This window comes from Myotis daubentonii, chromosome 8 (genome assembly GCF_963259705.1).
Source record: "Myotis daubentonii chromosome 8, mMyoDau2.1, whole genome shotgun sequence".
NCBI classification, from domain to species: domain Eukaryota; kingdom Metazoa; phylum Chordata; class Mammalia; order Chiroptera; family Vespertilionidae; genus Myotis; species Myotis daubentonii.
This window is the reverse complement of record NC_081847.1, coordinates 41,698,757-41,725,317: the sequence shown is the minus strand read 5'-3', so window position 1 is coordinate 41,725,317 and position 26,561 is coordinate 41,698,757. Positions and strand designations below refer to the sequence as shown.

The 26,561-nt window shown below is 39.7% G+C and overlaps 1 protein-coding gene across 6 annotated transcripts in view; it reads right to left on the bottom strand.

Moving 5' to 3' along the window:
* Positions 1-26,561, bottom strand: part of WDR7 (WD repeat domain 7) — a 291,854-nt gene that overhangs the window by 210,771 nt on the left and 54,522 nt on the right. For all 6 annotated transcript variants that reach the window (XM_059706176.1, XM_059706178.1, XM_059706179.1 and 3 more), the window contains one exon: positions 73-842. In XM_059706176.1, the coding sequence (XP_059562159.1) occupies positions 73-842 (770 nt within the window). The remainder of the gene's footprint in view (positions 1-72; positions 843-26,561) is intronic.

Below are 26,561 nucleotides of genomic sequence, written 5' to 3'. Positions count from 1 at the left end.
ACAGTGACAAACATGAAACAGGTTTCTTTTTCTTGAAACAAAAGAATGAAATCAAAACTATCATGGTCACACCTGGTAGGGGCCTTCTTCATGTGATCACCAATGAAAGTTGCATTGGTCATACTCATCAAGGTATTTGCCAAAGAGATGACGGACAGGAGATGCTGTGTGGTGACGGCTCGAGACACCCCGTACGTGCCCTTGCCTACTCCCTCCGTTGCTGGAAGCTTCCTTTCTTCTTCCGCTTTCCTGTGTGGCAGCGCACAGGCGGCCCGATTATAACCAGGAAGCATCAGTGACATATGACCTCCTCTCGATAAGAGGCCGAACGACACTGGGCAGTGGGGCTTCAGCATTCCAAGGCGATCGAGACAAACTTCGTCCAGAACTTCGTTCAAGCCCCAGGCATGAAGGCAGGACATGAACAACTTGGCAGTGTCCATAGTCAAATTATATTCTAACAGGGTCAGTGGCTTCGACTTGCTGGCCCGATATTCAGGATCGCTCTCCTCCCTTCTCTGCCTCATGGTCTCCTCGTCCTCCTCTTCCTCGTCAAGGAGGTGCTCCTTTATGTTCTCTTTGATGGTTTCTTTCACTTGTTGGAAGAGAACCGCTGCTCGTTTTCCAGTTAGAAAAGAGCCCCCTTTGTCTGCCCTGCCAGATGCTTTCTGCAGATTCTCAGGGGAAATAAGCGCCGTGTTCGGCCTAGAGGCTTCCTCAGTCAGGAGTTGAATAATCAGCGCTTCCACATCAAAGAAAAGCACATGTATGTCCGGGTCTGTTAGGTTTGTCTTTATTGCTTGAACCATCAGGGAGTTATGAGAATATTTAGGCAAATTTCCCTGCAATGAATATTTTTAAAAGATGGTTATAATTAAAAGTGTTTAATTTCATATATTCATTAATGAAACACTAAATAGTCAAAGGCATTTAAACACTTGTTAAGCTGTCTTTTTAAGTATCTGTACCATTAAGAGTAACTCACTAACTTTGCCAATCAGCAGCATGTACAGAATATGAACTTATACGATCAGAACTTTATGCTGAAATAATAATAAAATTGTCCATTCATTTTTAAGAAGGAAATAAAAGCTTATTATTGAAGACAGGAGTCTTTTTACTCATAGAACAAATTAAAATTTGTTGCAATAACTCCTATGTAAATTCTATCTCTGAGAATGAACTATGGTTCCAGCCAAGAGAATAATGCATTTATCTCGGCTTCTCATGCTTTTAAGTTGCTGCACCATCAAATCCCTCTTTTTTCTACTTCACCGTCCATCTCTCCCTGTTCAGAGATTCCTTTCCCTCAACAGAGAACATGTTCAAGTCTACTTAGATTCTATAAAGCAGTGTTATCCTCTGACCATGCCCCTTCTCCTATATGGCTCTTTGTAGTGTCTGACATTGTTTTGGTAAGACCAGCTTCCCAAAGAACACCTTCCTGGTGAGACTTCTAATTCTGACCACCCTTCTCAGTCAGCTACCCTGAAACTGAATCTTCCCACATTAGAACCACCATCTACGAGTAGGCAGCTCCCTAAATCCATCAGCAGCCAGACCAGCCTCCTGAAGAAGGTTCAATTCTGTATTTCCACTTGGACTTAGATGTCCCAGAGTACCTCATGTTCCGTATGTCCTGATCTCCACTCCCACAAAACCTGCCCATATTCCATTTTATCCCCTCTGTCACTATCACCACATTCAGACCCTCATCTTTCCCCTAAACAGGTTCCACTACCCCTACCCTAGTCTCTCCCTACTCCAACCCGTTGTCCACAGAGCCACAGACTTCTTTCTGAAGCACAAATCTAATTATGTCAGTCTTCTGCCAAAGAACTGCCTTTAGCATGGGTTATTGAAAGAAAAAGAAAGTACAAAAGTATTAAAAACTAAATCAAAATATAGGTGGCTATATCTGTGAGAACAAACTTTCCAAACATAGTTAAATTTAAAATTCACCACTATAAAAGCACTGAAAGGCAAGTAAGAAACTGGAATAAAATGTGACAGAAATAGGACTGATAAATTATAATCTATATAACAATTTAAATCAAAAGAAAAAATAAAAGGGAAAAAAATACCATAAAAATCAAGGACAATTCACAATAAAAGAAACATAGATAGTCTATAAATGTAAGGAAAAACTTGCTCAATGTAGTGGTCAAGGAATAACGATTAAAATAACCACAAGATATCATTTACAAAATTAGCAAGCAGTATACACTAAAAAATACTGAGCCAGGAGTACAATGAAAGTCAAAGCGAGTAGGTATGACTTTAAATTGCAACTTTTGGCAGAGTAATTGGACAAAATATATTCTGAACCCGTGAGATTATTTGATCCAGAATATTTATTTCTAGAACCCCATCCTAAGTAATCAGAAATGCAGACAAGATTTATGTACAAAGATGTTCAGTGAAACAGTATTCATTACTTTAAAACTGAAAACAACTTATATAATCTAAAAATAAGAAAAGAGGTAAATAATTTAAGAATTTAAGAATAGCCATATAATAGAGTAAATATTGCAATCACTACAAATCATGCTTTCTGGGCACATTTAACTACATGGCAAAATGGCAACATTCTAATTTTAAGTGAGAAAAAAATTACAGATATGTGTGCATACACACACACACAGTGGTTCTGACTTCATTTATTTCATATGTAAGTACATATATGAACATGGTGAAAAACACTGAAAATAGATGAAAATGTTAATATTAATTACATTTTGTATTGAAATTATAAAAGATTTTCTTCATATTTATTACACATAATCAATATATACTATTTTCATAGTTAGAAAGGAAAGCTCTAAGATAAAATGCAAAATCCTTCAGCACAACATTCAAGGCCCAAATACTTTCCAGCTTTAACAAACAGATTCTAGCACCAAACCACAGTTCCTCTCTCATTAACTCTTTTCTAAAAAAATATGTTTTTATTGATTTGAGAGTGAGAAAGGGAGAGAGACAGAGATAGAAACATCGAGGAGAGAGAAGCGTAGATCGGCTGCCTCCTGCACGCTTCTTACTGGGGATCAACCTGGGAATGTGCCCTGACGAGGAATCATACTGGCAACCTCCTGGAGCATGGGACCATGCTCAACCAATTGAACCACTCCAGCAAGGCCCAGTAACTCTTTTATGTATTCCTTTGCCAAAAATATTTTTCTTTGCTCTACTCCAGTCCCTTCTCTTCCATCAAGACCCTAGTCCTCCCAGGAAAGTTAGTCCACAATAAATCCAGCCTCCATAACATTTTATATCTACTATACAACATGGATTTGTATGTCTTAGCTATATTTACATGATTAGTTAATTTATGTTATTTGTATTTTTGTGTGCTGTATGGGTACTATGCCTTACTCATCTTATATAAATCTAAACCTATCAGAGTACTTGGCAGAATGAACAAAGAACATTATAAAAATCGTTATGAAATTATTTTTAATTGCTAATCAATTCTTCTATCATAAAATTTCAAAATCCCCTTAACTTGTCTTTTCTTTCTCAAATTCTCCTCCCATCTAGAAGTGTTTCTTTCTAGTTTAAGAGATTTCAATTACATTTTATAAACCAATGAAAAAATCTTTGCAAAGCACAAGACATCCTCCAAAATAGACTGCTGCCTACTCCTCCAAATTCATCTCTAACCACAACCCTTACATCTTCTACTGCAACCAAATTCCACAGTTTACAAGAGCCAGACATTTGTACCTTTGCAGCATTTATGCCAGCATGAAGCTCCCTTCTCAATCTCCCTACTGCCACTCAAGTCATGCTTCTACCCATCCTTCAATAAGGATCTCAAATGGCTGCTCTTCCAAAAATTATTTCCAGAATTGTCACTAATTCTGCTTCCTTTGTATAAATCAATGAATGATGTTTAAAGGAAGGTAGAAAATAAATACTATTTCCATTCAACAGCTAAAGAACCTTAGGTACATAAGCAATAGATAAATTTACACTACATAAAACACAAAGTAAAAAAAGTCAAGACTTTGAAATTCATTCCTGTATTGAATTCACTCATAACGCATTCACTTATGTTTCTGCAAGACACTGGAGATACAAAGATAAATAAGAAGGTTTTTCTAGTCACGGAACTCAGAAGTGACAGTTAAATAGTGACACGCGAAGATGTTATTACAATGTGGTGTGAATAGTTGTATAAATAAATGGGACTGCAAGCTAAGGACACAACCAGAAAGTGCCAACTCCACCTTGGGTGACCAGGGAGATCCTCGCACAAGAGGAACTTGAGCAATGAAAAGGCACTCCTGGCAGAAAGTTAGCAAGACGTGAAAAAAGATAAAGGCAGGAAGCATCACAGTATGGATGGTAATGAAACCACAGCCGTGATGAAGAATGCAACGGATGCTTGGGTGCTCCTAGAGAGCATGAAGGTCCGTTCACACAGTCAGGACTGTGTCCTGCGGGCTCGGGCCACTAACACGGTGCTTCTCAGAATCATCAAAGGTGCTTCTTTTTTTTCTTTTCTTTTTTTAATCCTCATTTGAGGATATTTTTCCACTGATTTTTAGGGAGAGTGGAAGAAAGGAAAGACAGAGAGAAACATCAATGTGAGAGAAACACATTGATTGGCTGCCTCCTGCATGAGCCCCAAACAGGGCCAAGGCCAGGGAGGAGCCTGCAACTAAGGTACACACCCTTGACCGGAATCGAACCCAGGACCCTTTGGTTCACAGGCCGACACTCTATCCATTGAGCCAAACCAGCTAGGACCAGGGTGCTTCTTAAACACCGATTCCCGGGCCTGACGGCTGGCCTGAATCTGTCCCTGGGAATGGGTGAAAATCTGTCTAATGCTTACCCCAGATAACTTTGTGCTGTAAAGTTTGAGACCTTCTGTCTAAAGACTTGAATGAGGTGACTGACATGATCAAATTTAATTTTATACATCTTTATCCACCAACAATGTTGGCTGAAAAGAAATTATATGAGAGTCATGAATATAAATTGGGAAGAAACAGAAGCCATCCAGGTGGGGAAGATAAAAGTATGCAATAGTCCTGAAAATGTAGAAGACGGGATAGAATGAAGAATATGTACATTACCCTTTATTTCTGTACATCACCCTTTTATTTCTGTACAATATCCTTTTATTTCTAACAGCATTGTGTTTTATAATTGCTTTTTCAAACACTGAATATGTAATGTCACAATTATACTTAATGCTTTGTACCTACTGACACTAATTTTACTGAATGATACATAAAATTATATATTAATAATAATTATAACTAATATAACATTATTGACGTGAAAAGTGTTATTAATAATGATAGCCATCACATACTAAGCTGCTGCTATGGTGCAGGCATTAAACTAGGCATCAGGGTTGGTTATGTCACAGCAAAAGGTAAAATATCATCTAATATCAATATTAGGTAGACAGATGTGATACTAGGTATGAGGGAATAGGTAATAGCAATATTAGATAAAAAATAGAGCCTTGAGTACTTTAGCAGTTATTGTCTTTCCAGTAAAGATCTACAAAGTTTTCTTAAGAGAAAGAGAGGCCATTTCCACCAAAGAACATAAAATCAAACATGTTTGGTAAATAAATTACTGAAGCAGCAAGAGTGGCTTGAAGAAAAAAGAAGGCAAGCGTGAGGACACAAGGTCTACTTTCAAGCTCTTTCTTCTGATGTCAGCCACATATGTGCCCCTTTCAGCACCCTCAGATCTGCCCAGATTTTCTGTCTCTGTTGGAAGGTATGCCAACAGATTGCTCATGTGCTTGGACACAGAAAGGTTATCTCCTGTCTAGTACCATGATATCTGGATGTGATTGTATGTGACTCCTCTTATCACGACGGCTCATACCCTGCTACTGATTGTGTCACCAATGCAAAGGCTTCACTAATAGCAATCCAGTCAGAAAAAGAGGGTAACAAAAGGAAAAAACAAAACAATAAAAGCAAATGAGAAGAGAATGGAGGGAGACTGCAGGAAAGGAGAGAAAATGACTCATCCCCAAGTCCTGTAGATGAACTCTAATTGCTGATATCACCAAGTCTTGCATATAACTTGTAATGCCTGACAATGGATTTCATAGACTTAACATATACAGTCTTATTACTACAAAACATAGATAACCAGCAAAGATGAGAGGGTAAGATTTCAGCTAAATGCATGGAGATGGCAGAATTAATCACCACATGTTTGATATTCAAATATGTCACACTAAGATTAACTAAAGGAAAAATGAATAAAAACATTTATCAAACTCCAAGGGACCATTGGCTTAATCATCAGATATACATATCTAGAGCAAACTAACTCATTCAAATCACCATATATTCTTAACAATGTCAAATGCAGGCCCTCTGACCTGGGAATTCTTCCACGGGAAGGTTAGTACGCTTGCTCAGCCACCTTTATTAAGAGCAGCTGAAATGTGTGCTCACAAACTCACTTTTTCATTACCATGGAGGAAGATTAAATTCAGCTTGACAAATATTTGTGGAGTGCCTATTATGTGCAAGATGCGTGGGAGAAAATAAAACCTCTGTACTTACGGCAATAATTTAAAAACTTACTAGAAAAAAAAGACCAACAAGAAAAGCTAAATCGAAAGGTATATATAAATGAAATGGTCTCAAATTTATTGGTAAACCCAATGGTAAATGCAAAATACAAATGTGGTAGAGAGTCAGACAGGCATGAGCAGAGCCAGGACGATGGTCCAGGTAGAGAAGGTCACCAGGACAGAACGCCCTGGGTGCCTAGCAATGGGCAAAACTAGGAATACAAGGACCTCGCCCTCAGGATAACCCTCCCTCCCCTGTATGTCATGAGCCATGGGGTTCAGATCCTCCCAGGCCTTTCCTCTCCCGACATGCTGCTAGTCATGTTGGTTAGACCCTCTTAGCGGGAGGACAAACGGGAGTGGAGAACAGCCCTTAAGCATTAAGCCCCCAGGACAATGAGATTCTGACCCATCAAATACATCTAAGCCTCAGTTGTGTTTCAGCTCCAGGCCCAGAAAAGCAGCAAAACCAGACAAGCAACACCTTGCCTGGCCTCAGGAACAGCTGCATACACTAAGACCCTCTGCCCTGGTGCTGACCAATTGGTAGAGACCAGGACCCTGAAAGGACAGGCCTGGAAAGCTGCTGAATATTCTATTGAGACCCTCCCCTGAGACCTCCAGATAAACAACCTCTGGGCATGGACCCAGCGGGGCTCTCTCTCTCTCTCTCTCTCTCTCTCTCTCTCTCTCTCTCTCTCGCAGGCCCTCACCTTTCCCTTTTCTCACCCCCAACTCCCAGGCACGTTTTCCTTGCCTCCCTCTTTCTCCTAAGCTCTAAGGACCCTTCGTTTCCTCTGTAGCTTGTTTCCTGGGTACATTTCTTCTCCTGCTCACTTCTTCTACCTCTGTTACTTTCTAAACTAACTTTCTCTTGTAGTCTTGACTCTGAATTCTTTCTTAGCCAGAACTCAAGTACCAAGGTTGCTGAAGCAAGGTCCAGTCTGACTCTACTGGTCTAACATCTGGTGCCACTTCACCACCAACACACACACATATATATATACACACTCACTTTAAAAGCTAGTAAGGCATGTATTTGACATTTTCATTATAAATACTAAGCCTATTATAACTTTATATTACCTGTATAGGGGAAAATACAGATTTGGCCATTTCAAGTACTACATAAGAAACCTGACTTAAAATATAACTGAAATGCAACAATAGGAAAACATTATTGAACTGCTTGCTCACCGCTGAAAGTGAACTTGTGACAATCACAGAGTAGCAGGTAATGCCCAAGCTGGTTTGGCTCAGTGGGATAGAGCTTCAGCTCACAGACCGAAGGGTCCTGGGTTCGATTCTGGTCAAGGGCACATATCTTGGATGTGTGCGGGAGGGAACCAACTGATGTGTCTCTTTCACATCAATGTTTCTCTCTCTGTGTGTCTCTCCCCCTCCCTTTCACTCTCTCTAAAAATCAATGGGAAAATATCCTCAGGTGAGGATTAACAACAAAAAAGAGTAGCAGGTAAAATTGTCTCAAGTGAAAACCCAAGGAAAATGACAGAATGACAATCATGAGATTAATTCCTTACTCAAGCATGGGTAGTTTTTCAGCACAGACATACATATTATAACAGCAGCCCCCATTAACAACAACAAAAACTTACAATCTACAGAGAAGAAAATATTAATGCATCCTTTTTATAACATTTATCGTCACTATAAAATTGTAATATGCTAGGTTAAATCGCATCTGCTGAAACACCAATAGCTCTGTCCCCTAAGACCAATGTTATAATGATATTTTAAGTTTATTTCATTTTATCCACTGACATAGAGAAATCTAAAACATTGGCAGTAATTTACAAGCAACACCTTGCCTGGCCTCAGGAACAGCTGCATACACTAAGACCCTCTGCCCTGGTGCTGACCACCCCTCACATCAATGGTCCTCATTTAAAAGTTTACTTATTTCTGAATCGTTTTTTAACACCATAGTTTTTTGAGGCTCTTTTAAAGTTAACTAGTAAAATAATTTATTATTTTTCCTGAAAAAGCACTAAGTCAAATCTATAAGAATAACATCAAATGGTTCAGATTTCTACCTAAACACAGAGTTGGTTCGTGCCAGTGAGCATTAAACATAAGCCGATTTTTATTCTAAAGTGCAAATCAGAAGAGTGGATCATTTTTTTTTTATCTGAATCTGCTTTGGAACCAGGGATCTACGATACTAAGAATAAAACTAGGAAATGTTATATATCTAGCGCGCACACACACACACACACACACACACACACACACACACACTTCTATAAATATCAATCCTGAAACAATAAAATAGAATCCAAGAACATATATGTATTTAAAATATTAATATAATATTTTATGAATTATATATGTATACTCATAATGCATGGTTTAAATAATTTTTAATTTGCTAAACATGGTAGAAAAACTGGCTTATTACCTAAGAATATTTTGGTAGGAAAAATAAATAAAAAAGAAATTTATTCTTGATCATGGATATTTTACTGAATAAAGAGCTTTAAAAGAACTGAAATTCTGATGCATAATGTTAAATGCAAAAGGTTCACTAAATAAATCACATTGATGTCTTAATGTACTTTTAAATTTTTCTAAAAAATTAGCTAAGGGAAAATTCCACCATCCACTATTTTTAAAATATGGTTTTAATGTTAGTGATTTTAAGTACTAGGAAAAAAGAAGAAAGGGAAGGAGGAGGAAAAAAAGAGGTGGGAGGTGCAAGGGGAAACAAAAACGAGATGAGAAAATGTTCCTGGAATGGCTATTTGGTGCCCTCTGCTGTTGTATTGCTGTTACTTAATATGAATGGTTAGGATGACATGAGTTCTTTTTTAGAAAATCCATTTAAACTGAAATTAGACAATTTACTTATCTTAAATATTTGGTTTTGGATAGGACAAGATTTTATGATTAGATATCAATTACAATGTTATTTCACTTCCTTTTGTGCTTTCATTAACTAGTATACTAATAAGCATTAAAAAAGATTTTAAGTTTTGATATTTGGTACTGAACTATAATCTATTTCATATAATATAAATAAAATGTGAAGTACTCAAAAGTAAATTATAAGCATTAAGTATAAATGCTTAGATCACACCTTTGATAAAGAAAATGTCTTCCAAAGGTATTTCTACAGGCCATGTCTTACTCGATAATAATATCCAAATGGCATTAATATATTAAAAGACCAGGACATTCATATATCAGGCTTTCACACTGCAACACCAAAGAGATTGCCTTGCACCTCCTCCCAAAGGGCCAAGTTATCAAAGTAACAAGACAAAGAGCCTTGGAGGTCTGGGCATCCCCACGCCTCCATAGACAGGCCTGCCTGTGGATCAGTTCACTTTCCTGGCATCACCTCATCTCTCTTCCAAATAAAGAGACTACCTACTCCAGAGTGATGCTATGAACAGCTAACAGATTAACACAAGCAGGATTCCTTTCTCTGGTAAAACAGAGCTAATAACACCTAGCTTATTTTACCTCAAACTAATGCATTAAAAACACATATGAATATATAGTTTAAACCAACTGAAGTAAAAAAAAAAACTGTTTAAAAAAAGTGCTCCTATTATAACCTATGCTCCCTTGATATATTATGAATGAAAAATGGACAGAGGGGAGAGTCTCTGAAGCCAACCTGGTAACGAAAGGGTCAGAATAATGCAAAACGAGAAGGAGAAAAGAAAACTGATCCGCTCCACCTTGGGTCGTTGTGGTGAGTGATCTCTAACTTCAGAAATACTTACACCCAGTCGGTTCTAACCTGTTTTTAACCCTCTCTCTCTCATCGCTGCTGGCCTCAGCCCACTTCGCACTGTTCTCACTTTGCCCGTTCACCATCCCCTCCACGTCTGCACAGTTCCCTTTGTTGGAATAGTCTTCCCCACTGTTTTTTCTGATGTTAAACCTCTACACAAATTAGTCTCTTTAGAAAAGCCTTCCCAACAACTCTTCAGGTCGGCTCATCTCCTGTGGGCTCTCTCCCACTTAGCTCATGCCTTCCATAGTATAAACTCGCCACCATGAGCTGCACAGTTTCCCACAGCAGAGCAGGAGCTCCCAGTGCCAGGGTGCACCCTCTCCAACCGCTCCAGCTCGGGGCCTAGCTATATCTGCACTCAGTATGTGCTGAGTGAGTGAATGAATGAATGAATGAATGAATCAACCGATCAATACTAGTAAACTAATGTGTGTTGACTACCCATCGTGATTGATATTTTTAAACATGCTACCCATTTTACAACCTTATTACCTCCACTTTAAAGCTAAGAACAAATGGAGCTAAGAGGTCAGTCAGTCTGTCGCACATATTACATAGCATTAATCAATAGTTAGGGTCAACAGTTAGGATATAAGAGGAAGTCAGGGTCCTCCTGTATCTGCCTGACATTTTAATTCAAGAGGTTCTCAGAAGTAGTGCTGCAGAGATTCTAGAGATGAGGTGAGGGGAGAGTATGTCCACCTCACATAAATCAACCCTCACATTCTGGGCCATTCACAGAGATTCATGGGACACTTGGTGCTGGGCACTGGACATACAAGGAGGAATACCAAAGGCCCTTTGAGGAGCCCCTAGTCTGGTATACAGCCGTAGTTCTCAGCTGGGCGTGAGGTTCCCTTCCCTCCTCCGCGCCGCGCCGCGCCCCGTCCCCCGCCCCCCCCCCCCCGAGCCCCAAGGGGCACCTGGCGATGTCTGGAGACATCTCTGTTAGTCTCAACTGGGAGAGGGTGCTGATGACATCTAGTGGGTAGAGACCAGGGCAGCCACTACACATGCTGCAATGCGCAGGACGCCCCCAGAACAGAGAACTGTCCAGCCCAAAATTGGCAGTAGTGCTGGAGTTTAAAAACCCTGATACAGAGAAATAGACATGTAAACAAAGATATCTCCTCGCTTCCACACAGAGAATAAGCACTGGGCTGGAAACATAAAACAAACGCCAGGGCATCAGAGAAGATATCACTGACTCTACTAGACTCGGCAGCATTACCTAGAACATTCAGGGGCCTTTGCAGAGACGGTGGTCATAGAACTGAGGCTCATGAGATGAGTGGAAGTTAGCCAGAGGAAGTGGGGAGACAGGGGCACTGCAGGCACAGCAGATAGCGAGTGCTCTGTTTACTGAACGCAGGTGAAGGAGACTGGGACACCAAGTTACAGTGCCCTGTGAAGAACTAAAATCCTGACTGATACCGACAGATCCCCTTCTTTCGTCTCTGCCTTTCTTTCATCTCCCTCTTCCTTTACACCCATCTATTCCCCTAGAACAGTGGTTCTCACCTTCTGGCCCTTTAAATATAATTCCTCATGTTGTGACCCAACCATAAAATTATTTTCGTTTCTACCTCATAACTGTAATGTTGCTACTGTTATGAATCGTAATGTAAATATCTGATATGCAGGATGGTCTTAGGCGACCCCTGTGAAAGGGTCGTTCGACCGCCAAAGGGGTCGCGACCCACAGGTTGAGAACCGCTGCCCTAGAAAATAGCACTTCCACCAAGGCGGATTGCTGCCAGGTGTGATTGTGATTGAGGTGTGACTGTGATGAAGGAAAAGCGGTATCTTTATACAAACTCAGGAGAGGGAGATGTGCCGAAGACATTACCAGAGGATCTTTGGATATACTTTGCCTCTTCCAGTTTACTGAGAGCACTGCAAAGAATTCCAACTTCAACCACTACAAAACACATATACTTCTTGGACACTGCAGTAAAACTGCCTCCCTCAGAAGACTGACTAATGAATATGTGTCCGCCTGAAGTTAATTTTAGGGCCTGCAATACCACGTCACATAAATCATCTTATGATATGAATTTCACATCTGAAAATTTGTAAAGCCTCAAAATCATTGTCACTGGCTCGCAGCCTGGTTTGCCATCCATCATTCTGGGAGATTTCACCACCTATCTAGGTCAGTGATTTCCAACGTATGGTCTGCAGCCCTGGGTGGCCGCAGGGCTCCCTTATGGATATAAAACCATTCAAAGTTGGAAGTCAAATGGCAATGTTAAACCCAGGGTCATTTATCGAGCTATTAAGGTCACATGTGCTAATTATGCTGCAGGTTGCTATTTCTATATTTTGCTATTTATAATTTTAACTTGGCATATGACCACAGTTTTTTGACTTTCATCACAGCCCATCTCCAGCCATCACTTGAGTATATTCTCCTTTCTTTAATGTCCCCTCCTCCAAGAAGCCAGCCCTGATCACCTCAGGCTAGGGCAGATTTCTGCAATACTTTCTGCATTCCTCAGCCATCTCACTTACTACACTGCATTGTATTTACCTGTTTATATTTCTCAGGGGTAAATATCATGTCTTATTCATTTTGGTTCTCCAGGGCCTAACACAGTACCTAGTAGCCAACAAATGTTTACTGAACTAGACTGATTCAATTCTCTAACAGAGCTTAGAGCTTATAAAAGTTGAGAAGTTTGAAAATCTCTTATATAGTCTAACAAAAAAAACCCCCAATAATTTCAAGCACATTAAAACAAAAGAAATTACTTCTTACCTAAAGTACCAACATATTTATATTTAGCCACAAATCTTTATACTTCTACCAAATTTACTCCACAATGCCTTCAAGTTTCCAATTAAGAGTTAAATAGAAAGTGTCATACACAAGGGCTGGAAAGATCTGACTGCTGAGGAGGGCGTAGGGCTTAATCTATCTAGTGTTCCTATTCTCTCAGCAATCTGCCATTTGATTTATTATGTGAGATGGTAAAAGTAATTTCTCCTTTGCTGTATCTCACATAAGTTGCACAACAATCTAAATTTCTCGTCAGGTAATATCGTGCATTAATCTATTGCCAAGGAAAAACAAAACTATCCTGAATTTAAAACCATCTTAGAATAAGACCGCCTTTTCTTGGTTGAGAATTATATTTAAAGGATATAGCCTAAGAAATCTGAAACACCAATCAGAAAGAATATGCACACCCCTGTATTCACAGTGGTGCAATTTACAATAGCTAAGTTTCTAGAAACAGCCCAAGTACCCATCAGTAGATGAGTGGATAAAAAAGCTGTGGTACATTTACACCATGGAATATTATGTAGCTGTAAAAAAGAAGGATCTCTTACCATTTGAGACAGCATAGAGCAGCGGCTCTCAACCTGTGGGTCGCGACCCCTTAGGGCAGGAGTGGGCAAACTTTTTGACTCAAGGGCCACAATGGGTTCTTAAACTGGACCGGAGGGCCAGAACAAAAGCATGGATGGAGTGTTTGTGTGAACTAATATAAATTCAAAGTAAACATCATTACATAAAAGGGTACGGTCTTTTTTTTTTTTTTTTTTTTTTAGTTTTATTCATTTCAAACGGGCCGGATCTGGCCCGCGGGTTGTAGTTTGCCCACGGCTACCTTAGGGGGTCGAATGACCCTTTCACAGGGGTCGCCTAAGACCATCAGAAAACACATATATAATTACATATTGTTTTTGTGATTAATCACTATGCTTTAATTATGTTCAATTTGTAACAATGAAAATACATCCTGCATATCAGATATTTACATTATGATTCATAACAGTAGCAAAATTACAGTTATGAAGTAGCAACGAAAATAATTTTATGGTTGGGTGTCACCACAACATGAGGAACTGTATTAAAGGGTCGTGGCATTAGGAAGGTTGAGAACCACTGGCATAGAGGGACCTGGAAAGTATTATGCTAGCCAAATAAGCCAGTCAGAAAAGATAAGTATCACATGATCTCACTCATATGTGGAATCTAATGAACAAAATAAAATGATGAATAAAATAGACCTAGAGATATGGAAGCATGGAACAGACTGGAATTTTGGAGGGAAGGCTGGGGTGGGAAGGTGGGAGGGGAGAGATTAACTTGGGAATTTATATGCATATATGCATAGCAAATGGACACAACAAAAATAAATTTAAAAAGAAATTTATTTAATGTGAACTATAAATTCCACTCATAAATCCATTTAACACCTATTATGTGCAAGACACAGGTCCAATAAGGTTAGTTAAGTTTTAGGAAGAGGACTTCCCTTGCATACATCATTATAGATAGTGTTACGCAATGACTATGAAAAACCCTTGGTGTCTAATCCAAAGATCCTAAAAAATGGAAGAAAATCAAAAACCCTGTAATCACCAAAAAATTTAATAAATGCCAATTAAATATGATTAAATATGTAGTTAGTTTTGAGAGTTTAGTTGCAGGAGGCAGCTGATCAATGATTCTCTCTCATCATTGGTGTTTCTATCTCCCTCTCCCTTCCTCTCTGAAATCAAAAAAAATATATTAACAAAAAGAAAATGGCCGAAACCGGTTTGGCTCAGCGGATAGAGCGTCGGCCTGCGGACTGAAAGGTCCCAGGTTCGATTCCGGTCAAGGGCATGTACCTGGGTTGCAGGCACATCCCCAGTGGGAGATGTGCAGGAGGCAGCTGATCGATGTTTCTCTCTCATCGATGTTTCTGACTCTCTATCCCCCTCCCTTCCTCTCTGTAAAAAATCAATAAAATATATTTAAAAAAAAAAAAAAGAAAATGAATGTTTAATACTATTTCTCCTTAACTAATTCATTTCACTGAATTTAAACTTAACATCAAGAATATAGAAACTTGGAGAGAAACCAAGATGGCAGCATAAGTAAGCACCTGAAATTACTGCCTGGCACAACCACTTCAAAAATACAACTAAAAGACAAAACGGACATCATCCAGAACCACAGGAAGGCTGGCTGAGTGGAAATTCTACAACTAGAAGGAAAGAGAGAAGCACACTGAGACTCAGAGGAGGTGCGGAAGTAAAGTGCAGAGGTACGGAGGCGCACGCGGAAAGGGCTGGCAATATGAGGACATGGTTGTCTTTTTCAATCGGGAGGGAGTCTCAAGCTCCCAACTGCTCTGAACTCCAGTTCCGGGCGAGTCTCTGGGGACCCAGACTCATACGGGGAGAAACTGGACTGTCTGGCATCAGTCGGAACTCGAGGGCGGCTTTCTCTCAGAGGTGCTTGCAGCGATTACAGGGACACTGAGACGCGGGGCCCCTTAGGGTAGGACTGAGGATCAGCCATAGCTGTTTGCTCTGCCCTGTTGATTCTCTGAGACCCCACCCCACCCAAGCTGTGTGCAGAGGTTTTTGCATATGAAAGCCCTGGCCCTTTGCAATCTGAAAATTACCTAACAAACTGCAGCTGGGTCAGAGAGACCCAGAACTTCCAAAAGAAGGCCCAAGGCCCCTCAGCAGCTTGCATTGCCTCACAGCTGGGCCTCATCTGGGCACCTCCAAATCCCAAACAAAGAAGAGGAATCTGCAGATCTCTCCATAGCTCCTGCTGGGTAATCTCAGGAAGAGGCTAAATTAGCACCTCCTTAGAGATCCAAGAGCCAGTGTACCCAGTGGTCAGAGTGGGACCATCCAGATTACAACTCCTCAGATCCATAAGGGATGCACTCAGGGGGCAGACTCAGTGAGCACCAAAGCCCCACTGAAGCAAGTCTTGCCCCAGAAGGGTGTCTCCAGCACAGAAGTTCTCCCACTGTAGACACAGCTGATTCTCACAGCCAATTGACCTGGAGGTCAATTCCTCCCAGTGATACCTACAACAATCAAGGCTTAACTACAACAAGACTGTGCACAAAGCCCACAAAGGGGTGCACCAAGAGTGTCTACCTCAGGTAATTGGGGAGGCTGAGCCACTGGGCCCTATAGGACACCTAGCACAGAAAGCCACTCTATCAACACAGGGAAGCATAAAAAATGCAGAGACAAAGAAACAGGTCACAAATGACAAAAATGGAGGAAAGCAAACTACTGGATATAGAGTTTAAAACCACACTTATAAGGTTTTTCAAGAATTTTCTAGAAACCGCCGATAAATTTAGTGAGACCCTCAATAAATCTAGTGAGACCCTCGAGGATATGAAAAAGGACCAACTAGAAATTAAGCATACACGGACTGAAATAAAGAATATTATACAGACTCCCAACAGCAGACTAGAGGATCGCAAGAATCAAGTCAAAGATTTGAAATACGAAGAAGCAAAAATCACCAACTGGAAAAACAAAAAGAAAAGAGAATCCAAAAATATGAAGATAGTGTAAGGAGCCTCTGGGACAACTTCAAGCGTACCAACATCCGAATTATGGGGGTGCCAGAAGAAGAGAGAGAGCAAGATAGTGAAAACCTATTTGAAGAAATAATGACAGAAAACTTCCCCTACCTGGTGAAAGAAATAGACTTACAGGTCCAGGAAGCGCAGAGAACCCCAAACAAAAGGAGTCCAAAGAGGACCACACCAAGACACATCATAATTAAAATGCCAAGAGCAAAAGACAAAGAGAGAAGCTTAAAAGCAGCAAGAGAAAAACAGTCAGTTACCCACAAGGGAGTACCCATACAACTGTCAGCTGATTTCTCAACAGATACTATGCAGGCCAGAAGAGAGTGGCAAGAAATATTCAAAGTGATGAACAGCAAGACCTACAAACAAAATTACTTTACCCAGCAAAGCTATCATTCAGAATTGAAGGTCAGATAAAGAGCTTCACAGATAAGAAAAAGCTAAAGGAGTTCATCAGCACCAAACCAGTATTATATGAAATGCTGAAAGGTATCCTTTAAGAAGAGGAAGAAGAAGAAAAAGGTAAAGATAAAAATTATGAACAACAAATACACATCTATCAACAAGTGAATCTAAAAATCAAGTGAATAAATAATCTGATGAACAAAATAAACTGGTGAATATAATAGAATCAGGAGCATAGAAAGGGAGTGAACTGACTATTCTCGGGGGGGGGGAGGGGTGTGGGGGGTGCGGGAAGATAATGGACAAAAATCGTACACCTATGGATGAGGACAGTGGGGGGTAAGGGCAGAGGGTGGGGTGGGAACTGGGAGGAGGGGAGCTATGGCGGGGAGGAGAGGAACAACTGTAATAATCTGAACAATAAAGATTTAATTTTAAAAAAAAACCTCTAAAAAAGAATATAGAAACTTAAAGGAATTCTGGCAAGATCATGGCAGCACAGTTATTTTATTTCTCTAAATCCCACATAAAAAGGCAATATTCATTTTTAACACTCAAAGGCAACCAAGTTAATATTTTTCATGTGTTTTTGTATTTATTCCCAGTCTCCCCAACCCCCATGTGGTAATATATTTTCTATGCTCATATTTATGGTATACACATGATTGTTTCTTACTAAGTGACATAAGAAAGGTAGAAAGGTCCAACTCTCCAATTGCTTACAAGTTTTAATTTTCTGGCAGAAAAATTCCTGAAAGGTCTGAAGTTTGTTTTTGCTTTTTTAATGTTTTCTAACATTCAGCACAGAGCTAGGTCCACTCTTGCAACAGAATAGATATTTGCTGAATGGAGCTGACTAACTGGCTATGATGAATGTTAGCCTAAGCCAGCATCACATATGACTGGGGAGGAGAAGAAAGATGGCCCTACAATGACTGCTTCTCCAAGCTATGAACGGAGCCTCTGCTGAAGAGGAAAGGGTTAAAGGTGGCAGTCCAGTGCAAGACAGGAGATCAGCCACCGGAAGGTCAGGCTTTCAAGGATTTCCTTGGGGTTAAAAACAACAAAAATACCCTTTGTCCTTATTGGTGCTTTGAAAAAAGTTACTGTAGGTCCCTCCAGTGGCAACACAACTTGGAGAGGTATGCTTTTCCTCTCCCTTTGATGTAAATTATAAAGTCCTTTGGATCCCTTTCTTGTGGTTAATTCCACCACCAAAGCAACTCTACACTGGTTAAAAGTTCATTAGTGTGCAACAATAGGAGCTTAATAAAATAAATGATGGTACATCCATCCCATGAATACTAGGTAGCCAATAAAAACCTATCCTTCTCATACTATCTAATCACATAGGAGAAAAGCTTACAATATAGAGTAAAGAGGAGAAAAGAAAGCAGTTTCTAAACCAGTCATCACAGAATAATCATGTTAGGCAAGGATTGTAAGTGATTTTATTATTTTTTTTGTTTTGTTTTAGAAAAACATATTTTTATTGATTTCCGAGAGGAATGGAGAGGGAGAGAAAGATAGAAACATCAATGATGAGAATCACTGATCAGCTGCCTCCTGCACACCCCACACTGGGGCCTGGGCATGTGCCTTGACCAGGAATGGAACTGTGACCTCTTGGTTCATAGGTTGACGCTCAACCACTGCATCACGCCAGCTGGGCTAAGTGATTTTCATTATTATTCTCTTCCAAGTTTTCTACTACAAACATACACTAAAAAATAAATACTATAAAAACTTGTACTCTAAAAAATAAGTCTTTAAATTGACCAAAGAATGAAAAAAAGAAAAGGACCTAATTGCTTGTTTTCAAGGACTATAACATTCTGATGAGGGCCGAGGATCCCCTGGTTGCTGAGCAGCTGATGACTTCTTTGCAGAGGAGGAGGCACAAGCCACACCTTGGGCAAAGGAGACAGCAGAGCATAGGGACCCAGTGGTGAAAGCAGCTGACTGTGCTGGGGAGGGGACTGAAGGCTTCTCACAGGAAGTGATGTTTTGGAACGGCTCAGGAGGACAAGGGGGGCTGGCGTCTAGACCAGAGGGACAGAGTGATCCAAGACTTGAATACATCATACCCTGAAATTCCATTTCTAAGGATTCATCTCATGGAAACATTCGCAGCTTTGTTCAAAGATATATCTTGACTAGCTTGAATGACTTAGAGTAGCAAAAAATTAAAAACAACTTAAATGGTCAACATTTAGAGGACTCAGTAAACAATAACAACCCCCTCAACCCCCAAGAAAACCCAAACCTCACTGCGGATACTTAGTCTAAACAGACATGGAAAGGAGCCTATTGAATGCAAGAGGGGCCCTGGTTGTGTCTGGGACTGGGACCATTTCCACCTGAGCCCATCTTATGCTCTGGGGTATGCAACAGACATCCTTAAACACAGTTCTCTGGAAATTTCAAGAACTGAACAAACTGGGTTTGGCTACAGGTTCAGCAAGTAGGCCAGCTTTACATTGATGCAACCAAGAGCTCCTGTAACATCTAGGAGCAATGAGCGCACGAAGCATCCAGCTGTGGTTTCTAATTATTATCCGCCATTACAGGGAATCACATAGGCACTCAATAAAAGTTCATTCTCCTTGGAGACATTCTTCAACTAATCAGCCTTTACTTTTTTGGCTGTGAAAAACAAATAAACAAACAAAACAAAACAACAGCAAAAAAAAAAACAACAGCAAAAAAAAAAAAAAAGTTCATTTTCCTCCTATAGTCACAATTTATTCCTTTTTTTAATTTTTCTTAAGATTTGCCAGCTTAACTAAGGCTTCCTAACTTTATTTATTCAAGACTAGACAACAGGTAGCATGCTATAAAGTTTTTATCCTAATAACCATTTAGAGGAAGCAAAAAGTAAATTTATATACACACTTATAAATATAATAAATATATATCAGCATATTCATATTTTGTATTAAAATTCATTCCAGTTTTGGGGTAGAATGTTAAGCGAGTTTAATTGATTCTTCAAAGGTCATACATATCATAGGAATTTTTCTACAGCCAAAAAGAGCTCACCAGACAAGGCCCAGTATTCTGTATATAACATCATTTGGCTTGTCCCTGTCTCTTCTTCACAGTGCCCTTTTTGCAATGAATCATAAAGTCAATCCAATCAATCCAATTTTTTTTCAGAGCGACTTTTGTAAGCAAAAAACACAGAGTAGCTTATGTTTGACTTCTAAATTCCATTCTCTTACCTAGTTACACAGAATACAAAGCTACTGACCTTTGCAAATACTGCTCATTCAAGTTTTTAGACTTTTGACTAATTAGACAACAGAGAGGTAAGGTGAAAGATAAATCATGCTGGTCATTTTTCAATTTCTTCCACCTGGTGATTTTTCAATATATAACAGGGTGATTCTGATTGCTATAACAATGCCTAAGATATAGGTACTGAAGAGAAAAGTACACACACCAGGCCTAAGAAATGTCTTCCCAGCTTCACTAATATAATCCCATTGGCGTCCCCAAAGATCTCCTCACCAAGAACCAGTGTTTATGGCAAGTATTTTATAAAAAACGGGTCACAAAGATCCCCTGATATGCTCAGACCATCTTAACACGTTCATTGATGCCTTCATCAAACACCACCACATACTATCTATGATTCACTAATTATTTATGTATTACAAATCTTCTAACTCCTAATCAGTACACTACTTACACTGGGTGTTAAAAAGGATTAAAAAAAGATGACTCTACCTTCAAGGGATTAAAACAACTTCTTCCCTTTTAAGAGATATTACAGCCTACTTTTCCCCTCTCCCCATGGCAAACAAATTGGTTATATTCACCTCCCTCTCTTTCAGAATTATGGATGATAAGGAGACAATGGCTGGTAAGGATGAGTTCTCCAACTCTATTCTCAATACCACGTCCTCTCACGTGACTCCACCAGTTACCCCCTCCACCAACAAAAATACCAGAGAGCTCCTACCTGCAGTGTAAAAGCTGCTCTTCACCCTACAGCCATGGAAGCTACCACTCTTCTTTTCTCCCAGGGAAACTTCCTCCACCCTCTCTACCTCCACTTCATCTCCTACTCATTTCTAGCTCATCAGAGGCTGAGTTCCAACCCAACATCCACAGAAGCTCTTACTAATGATGGCCACTGACTTCCCCAATGACTAACTTCAAACACTCTTTTCACTTCCCCAAGTCTTAATGTCATTTCATTTCTCTGATCAGCTCTGGACTTTTGCTTCCTTTACTATTTATTTTCAATTATAAATGTGACCTAGGCCATTGGAGGTTCCTTGCCCAAGGTCACCCACAGGAAGCCATTTACAGAGATGTACACAAATATACTTGTCACCAGAACCCAGGCTCTTAACCACTCCTTTGAACTGCTTTTCAAGAATAAAGCAAAGGCTATTCCATGGAGGAACTGTACCCACAACCTTCCTGTCAATAATGCCATCTTCTGTTGCAGGGGCCAGTAAACCATGACCAGGGGCCAAATCCAGCCCGTTGCCTATTTTCATAAATAAAGTTTCACCGGGAGCCAGTCACACTCATTCACTGACATGTCATCTGGGGATCCTGTCACACTCTAATGGCAGAGTTGAATCCGGAAGAAAGAGACTGTACAGTCGACAAAGCCTGAATTTTTACTATCAAGCACTTTCTACAATATGTTTTCCAATCCCTATGCTAACCAACTGGTTTTTAGGTTCGTCATTTGCAAATTGGAGGACACTAATAACTAACTCATGTATCTGCAAGGAGAATTAAGGAAGACAGCATATCTGGAATAATCTAATGATAGCAGGCATCACAAAATGTGAACTGCAGTCTAATAAGGCTCCACACCCCAGCATTTGCGTAGGGGAAAAATCACATCCCTAATCTCGCTCACCATCATGTCACTTCTTTCTTGGAGGATTTTTCTCCCCCATCTCCCAATACAGCAAAGAAGAGGCAAACATCTCCTATTATAATCAGCCTCAAAGCCTATTCCAGGAGTTGCTCATTTCTGTTAACAGCTCCACCATTCTCCCTCCAACCAGACTTTGATGTCTGAAATCATCTTGTATGTCTCCTCTCTTCTCTTGCTCATTTGGTTTTCTGTTTTGTTTTGTTTTTTAAATATATTTTTATTGATTTCAGAGAGGGAAAAAAAAGGAAGAGAGAGATAGAAACATCAATGATGAGAGAGAATCACTGATTGGCTGCCTCCTGCACAACCTCCACTGGGGACCGAGCCTGCAACCTGCGCATGTGCCTTCGACCGGAATCGAGCCTGGGACCCTTCAGTCTGCAGGCCAATGCTGTATCCACTGAGCCAAACCAGCTAGGGTCTCTTGCTCATTTGTGAAGTCCTGTTCATTCCACCTGCACAGTAGCTTACAAGCCATCCCCTCTTCTACATTTCCACTGCCTAATCCTAGTCCAGTCCCCAGTACCCCTCACGATATCATCCCAGTAGTTTCACAATTCATTTCCTACATCAATATTTACGTGTCCTGCATACAAATGTCAGATATGGCAAAATACTTCTTAAACAAAAATATCCTTTTAAAAATGCTATTCAATAGTTATTCTACTAGGTTTGAAATGACATCTCATTATGGTTTTAATGTGCATTTTCCTGATGTCTAATGATATTGAATGTTTTTTTCATGTGCTTATTGGCCATTTGATCATCTTTTCTGAAGTGGAAATTTATGGTTTTTGAAAACCTGAAGTATTGGGTTGTTCATCTTTTAATTACTGGTTTATATATTTATGATTAATATTCATCAGACATATGTATTATTATTTTTTAACCAGGCTGTGGCTCACTTTTATATAATGGCATCTTTGATGAAGAAAAAAAAAGACTATTCAATATTGCATCACTATTCACTGAGTTAAGTCCTCAGCTTTGCATTCAAGCTGATCAGACAATGAATCCAATGTATACCTCCAAACTAACTTTGCACTAAATTTCTTGGGTACTTACTATGCTTCACATACTAAATTGAGCACTAGAAATAAAAAGGTGAGGAATTCATCTCCTATCCTCAAGAAGCTCAGAATCTAAGAGGGAAGACAGACATCAAGAAAAGAAGAAATACCCCATAAAAATGAGGTGTTTTAGAAAAGGTCTAACAGGAAGGTGTGAGCACAAAGAGAATGCAAGAGAACTGATGCTGCCACAGGGGGCTGAGGGAATAAGAGTTGGAATGGCTTCACTATTGTCCAAGAGGAAAGGGATTAAAGAAGCAAGAGGGGGGGGGGGAATAAAGGTAAAAGATATAGAATCCCTACCATTTATCAACCTCCCCCCACCCAAAGCAGTGGTTTTAAACTAGAGACAATTTGGACCCCCAGGGCAACATAAGAAAAAATTTCTGACTGTCACACTGGGGAGAAGGGATATTACTGTCAAGCAGTGGATAGAAGACATTCTACCTTACACAGGACAACTCCCCCCTCCAAAAAAAAACCACACACACACACACAAAACAACGAAGGATCCCATCAAAAATGCAAAATGCCAATGCAGTTCTGAGGTTGAGCAACCCTGGTCCAGCGCCACAAGGAACAGGAATTAAAGAGGGGGTATAGCTGAGATAACTCCAGTTGGAACACTGACGATACAGTGATGGCAAGGAAGGAGAATGAGTTATGCCTGGACAACCTTGCTCAAAAAAACCAAAGAGGAGAAAGCAAAACCGAACAGAGAGCAAAGCTATTAACAAATGATCCACATCTCCTGCTCACGAACAGAGACAGATTTGATTGTCAAGTCAAGACCATCAACTGTGAGGAGATGGAGAAGATGGGGACAAAGAGGCTAACGCAGAAGCCGGCAACACTTCCTGTTACACATCATCCGATTCAAGGCATGTTCACTACACAGCGGGTACCAGATGTCCCGGGGGAAACACAGAGATAAATAAATCACAATCCACGCCTGCGAGGAGGCTGTATTTCAGTGGGAAGAATTAGATAAGTACATAAGTTATTATAATAAAAGGGAAAATAAGACACATGTCCTAAGAGAAACGCACTGGGATTCAAATACACACATCTTGCTAAGATTCAATGTAGGAAGAAAGGATAATTCTACTTAGTATCTTCTTGATCTTCCAGTGAAAGAAAAAAGTCATAGGACAGTGAATTCTCCGTTTTTGTTTGCAAAGCCATAATAAACATAATTAGCAATACAAAATATGTTTACTTCCAAATAGCCCAATTGCTAACAACAACCTACCAAGGATAAAGCAGGATCCTTCTATAGAGTGTCCCTGCAGAGATCTGACTTTCTGTTGAGGGACCCATGAAAAAGTTAGTTCCCATATCCTAGAGAAAGTCCTGCATTAAGAACTTAGTTGTTTGTTTTTTTAACTTTGGGTGGAATTTATTTCTCCTAAGATTAGAAATAACCTCTGAGGGGCCTCAAATTCAACATGAGAAAATAGTTAGAGAAATCCCTAATGGTCCAGCCAACATACATTTTTCATAAAGTGATTATCTTCCTGCAGCCTCAGCTTCCTAAGCCTTCCCCCCTCCTATAATTGTTTTCCTTGTAGGCCAGGCAACAATTACCACTGCTACAAGACTGAGGAGGTTCACAAGCAATATATTTTACAATACATAAGTGTAGTGTCTCTGATATCTGGTGCTTTTATCACTAATTGCACTATAAAATGCGCTATTAAAACAGGGACAAACAAGATTGTAAAAATCACATAATGGACCATGACCACTTACAAAAGCCATTCATAAATGTTACCATACCATTTCTATTTCTTTAATTTTCCAGATATATAGTTATGTTTCCAAATTCTTACTTCTAAGGGATACCAGCAAGAAAAATAATATATTTGGAAATTACATATACATGCTTGCCCTTGAATATACTGTTTTGTAAATTTGCTCACAATTAAAATGATATAGAACATTAATGTGCTATGAACACTGAATTCCTAGGAACATTTACATGGTCCCTTGAAAAAAATTATAGGCCTGGCAAATGTACTTAGGCTGTGATTTCTATTCAAACTTAACGCATGGGACTGAAGACATGAAAATAAGCACAGAAGGATTTCATAATTCTAATCTATGAAATATACAATATAATAAAGCCAATAAAGCATTTATATCTGTAAAAATCCAGAATGATCAAATATTACTGCCAATTACTGGAGGACATGGGTCACTGGATCTGCCTATAGTATTTCATATGTCATTAGCACTAATTCATGGGCAAATTTTCAAGTTTCCAGGTCAGCATTTCAATGTCTTCACTATTTTTTTTATATATATATTTTATTGATTTTTTTTTTTTACAGAGAGAAAGGGAGAGAGAGAGAGAGTTAGAAACATCGATGAGAGAGACACATCGACCGGCTGCCTCCTGCACATCTGCCACTGGGGATATGCCCGCAACCCAGGTACATGCCCTTGACCGGAATCGAACCTGGGACCTTTCAGTCCGCAGGCCGACGCTCTATCCACTGAGCCAAACCGGTTTCGGCAATGTCTTCACTATTTATTCATATGTCAATCCATTTAAAATAAGAAAAATCATGAATAAGAGAGAATAAAAATAGAAGTATTTGTGTTACCCATTAATAATTCTAATGAATACTTAGATGGAATTAGAAATTTTATGCAGTGCCCTGGCTGTCGTGGCTCAGTGGTTGAGCATCAAACCATGAACCAGGAGGTCACAGTTCAATTCCCAGTCAGGGCATATGCGTGGGTTACAGGCTCGCTCCCCAGTGTGGGGCGTGCGGGAGGCAGCCGATCAATGATTCTCTCTCATCATTGATGTTCCTATCCCTCTCTCCCTCTCCCTTCCTCTCTGAAACCCATTAAAGATATATATTTTTTTTAAAAAAAAAAAAGATGGAATTTTAAGTTCCGACTCAGATGAAATATTGGGATTGTCTCTAAGTTTCATTATCCCATTACCAGAGACAAACTAGTTCTAATAATATGAGAGAACGCAAATACCACACACCAAATAGTGGCTAGCCCCAACAAAATTAAAGATAAGTAACCAATTAATGAACTGGGATTGTTTCTTCTTTTAGTGGGATCATTTTCTTTTAACTGAAAAAGAAACAGATGCTTTGATCTTAAGTGTCAGCAAGAACGTGTGACTGAGCTAGGGTCAGACATTAAAATGCCATCACTTGTGCAAGTCTGCTGTACCTAGTCTCAAGTATTTTCTTCAGTCCCTTTTTCTTGTTGGTGTCCCTTAGAAGTAATGGCCCAACTTCACTAAAATCAAATCCTACTTTTAAAACACGATGATAAGCTTCAATTACAGACATCTTAATTTTGTACCTAAATTATTATGTTTTCTCCTAGAGATATTAGCTAGTGCTCAATCCTTCAAAAGGAAAACTGTCAGAAGCCAAGAAAATATATGATATATAAAACATTTCCTCTAGCCCTGGCCGGTTTGGCTCAGTGGATAGAGCATCAGTCTGAGAACTAAAGG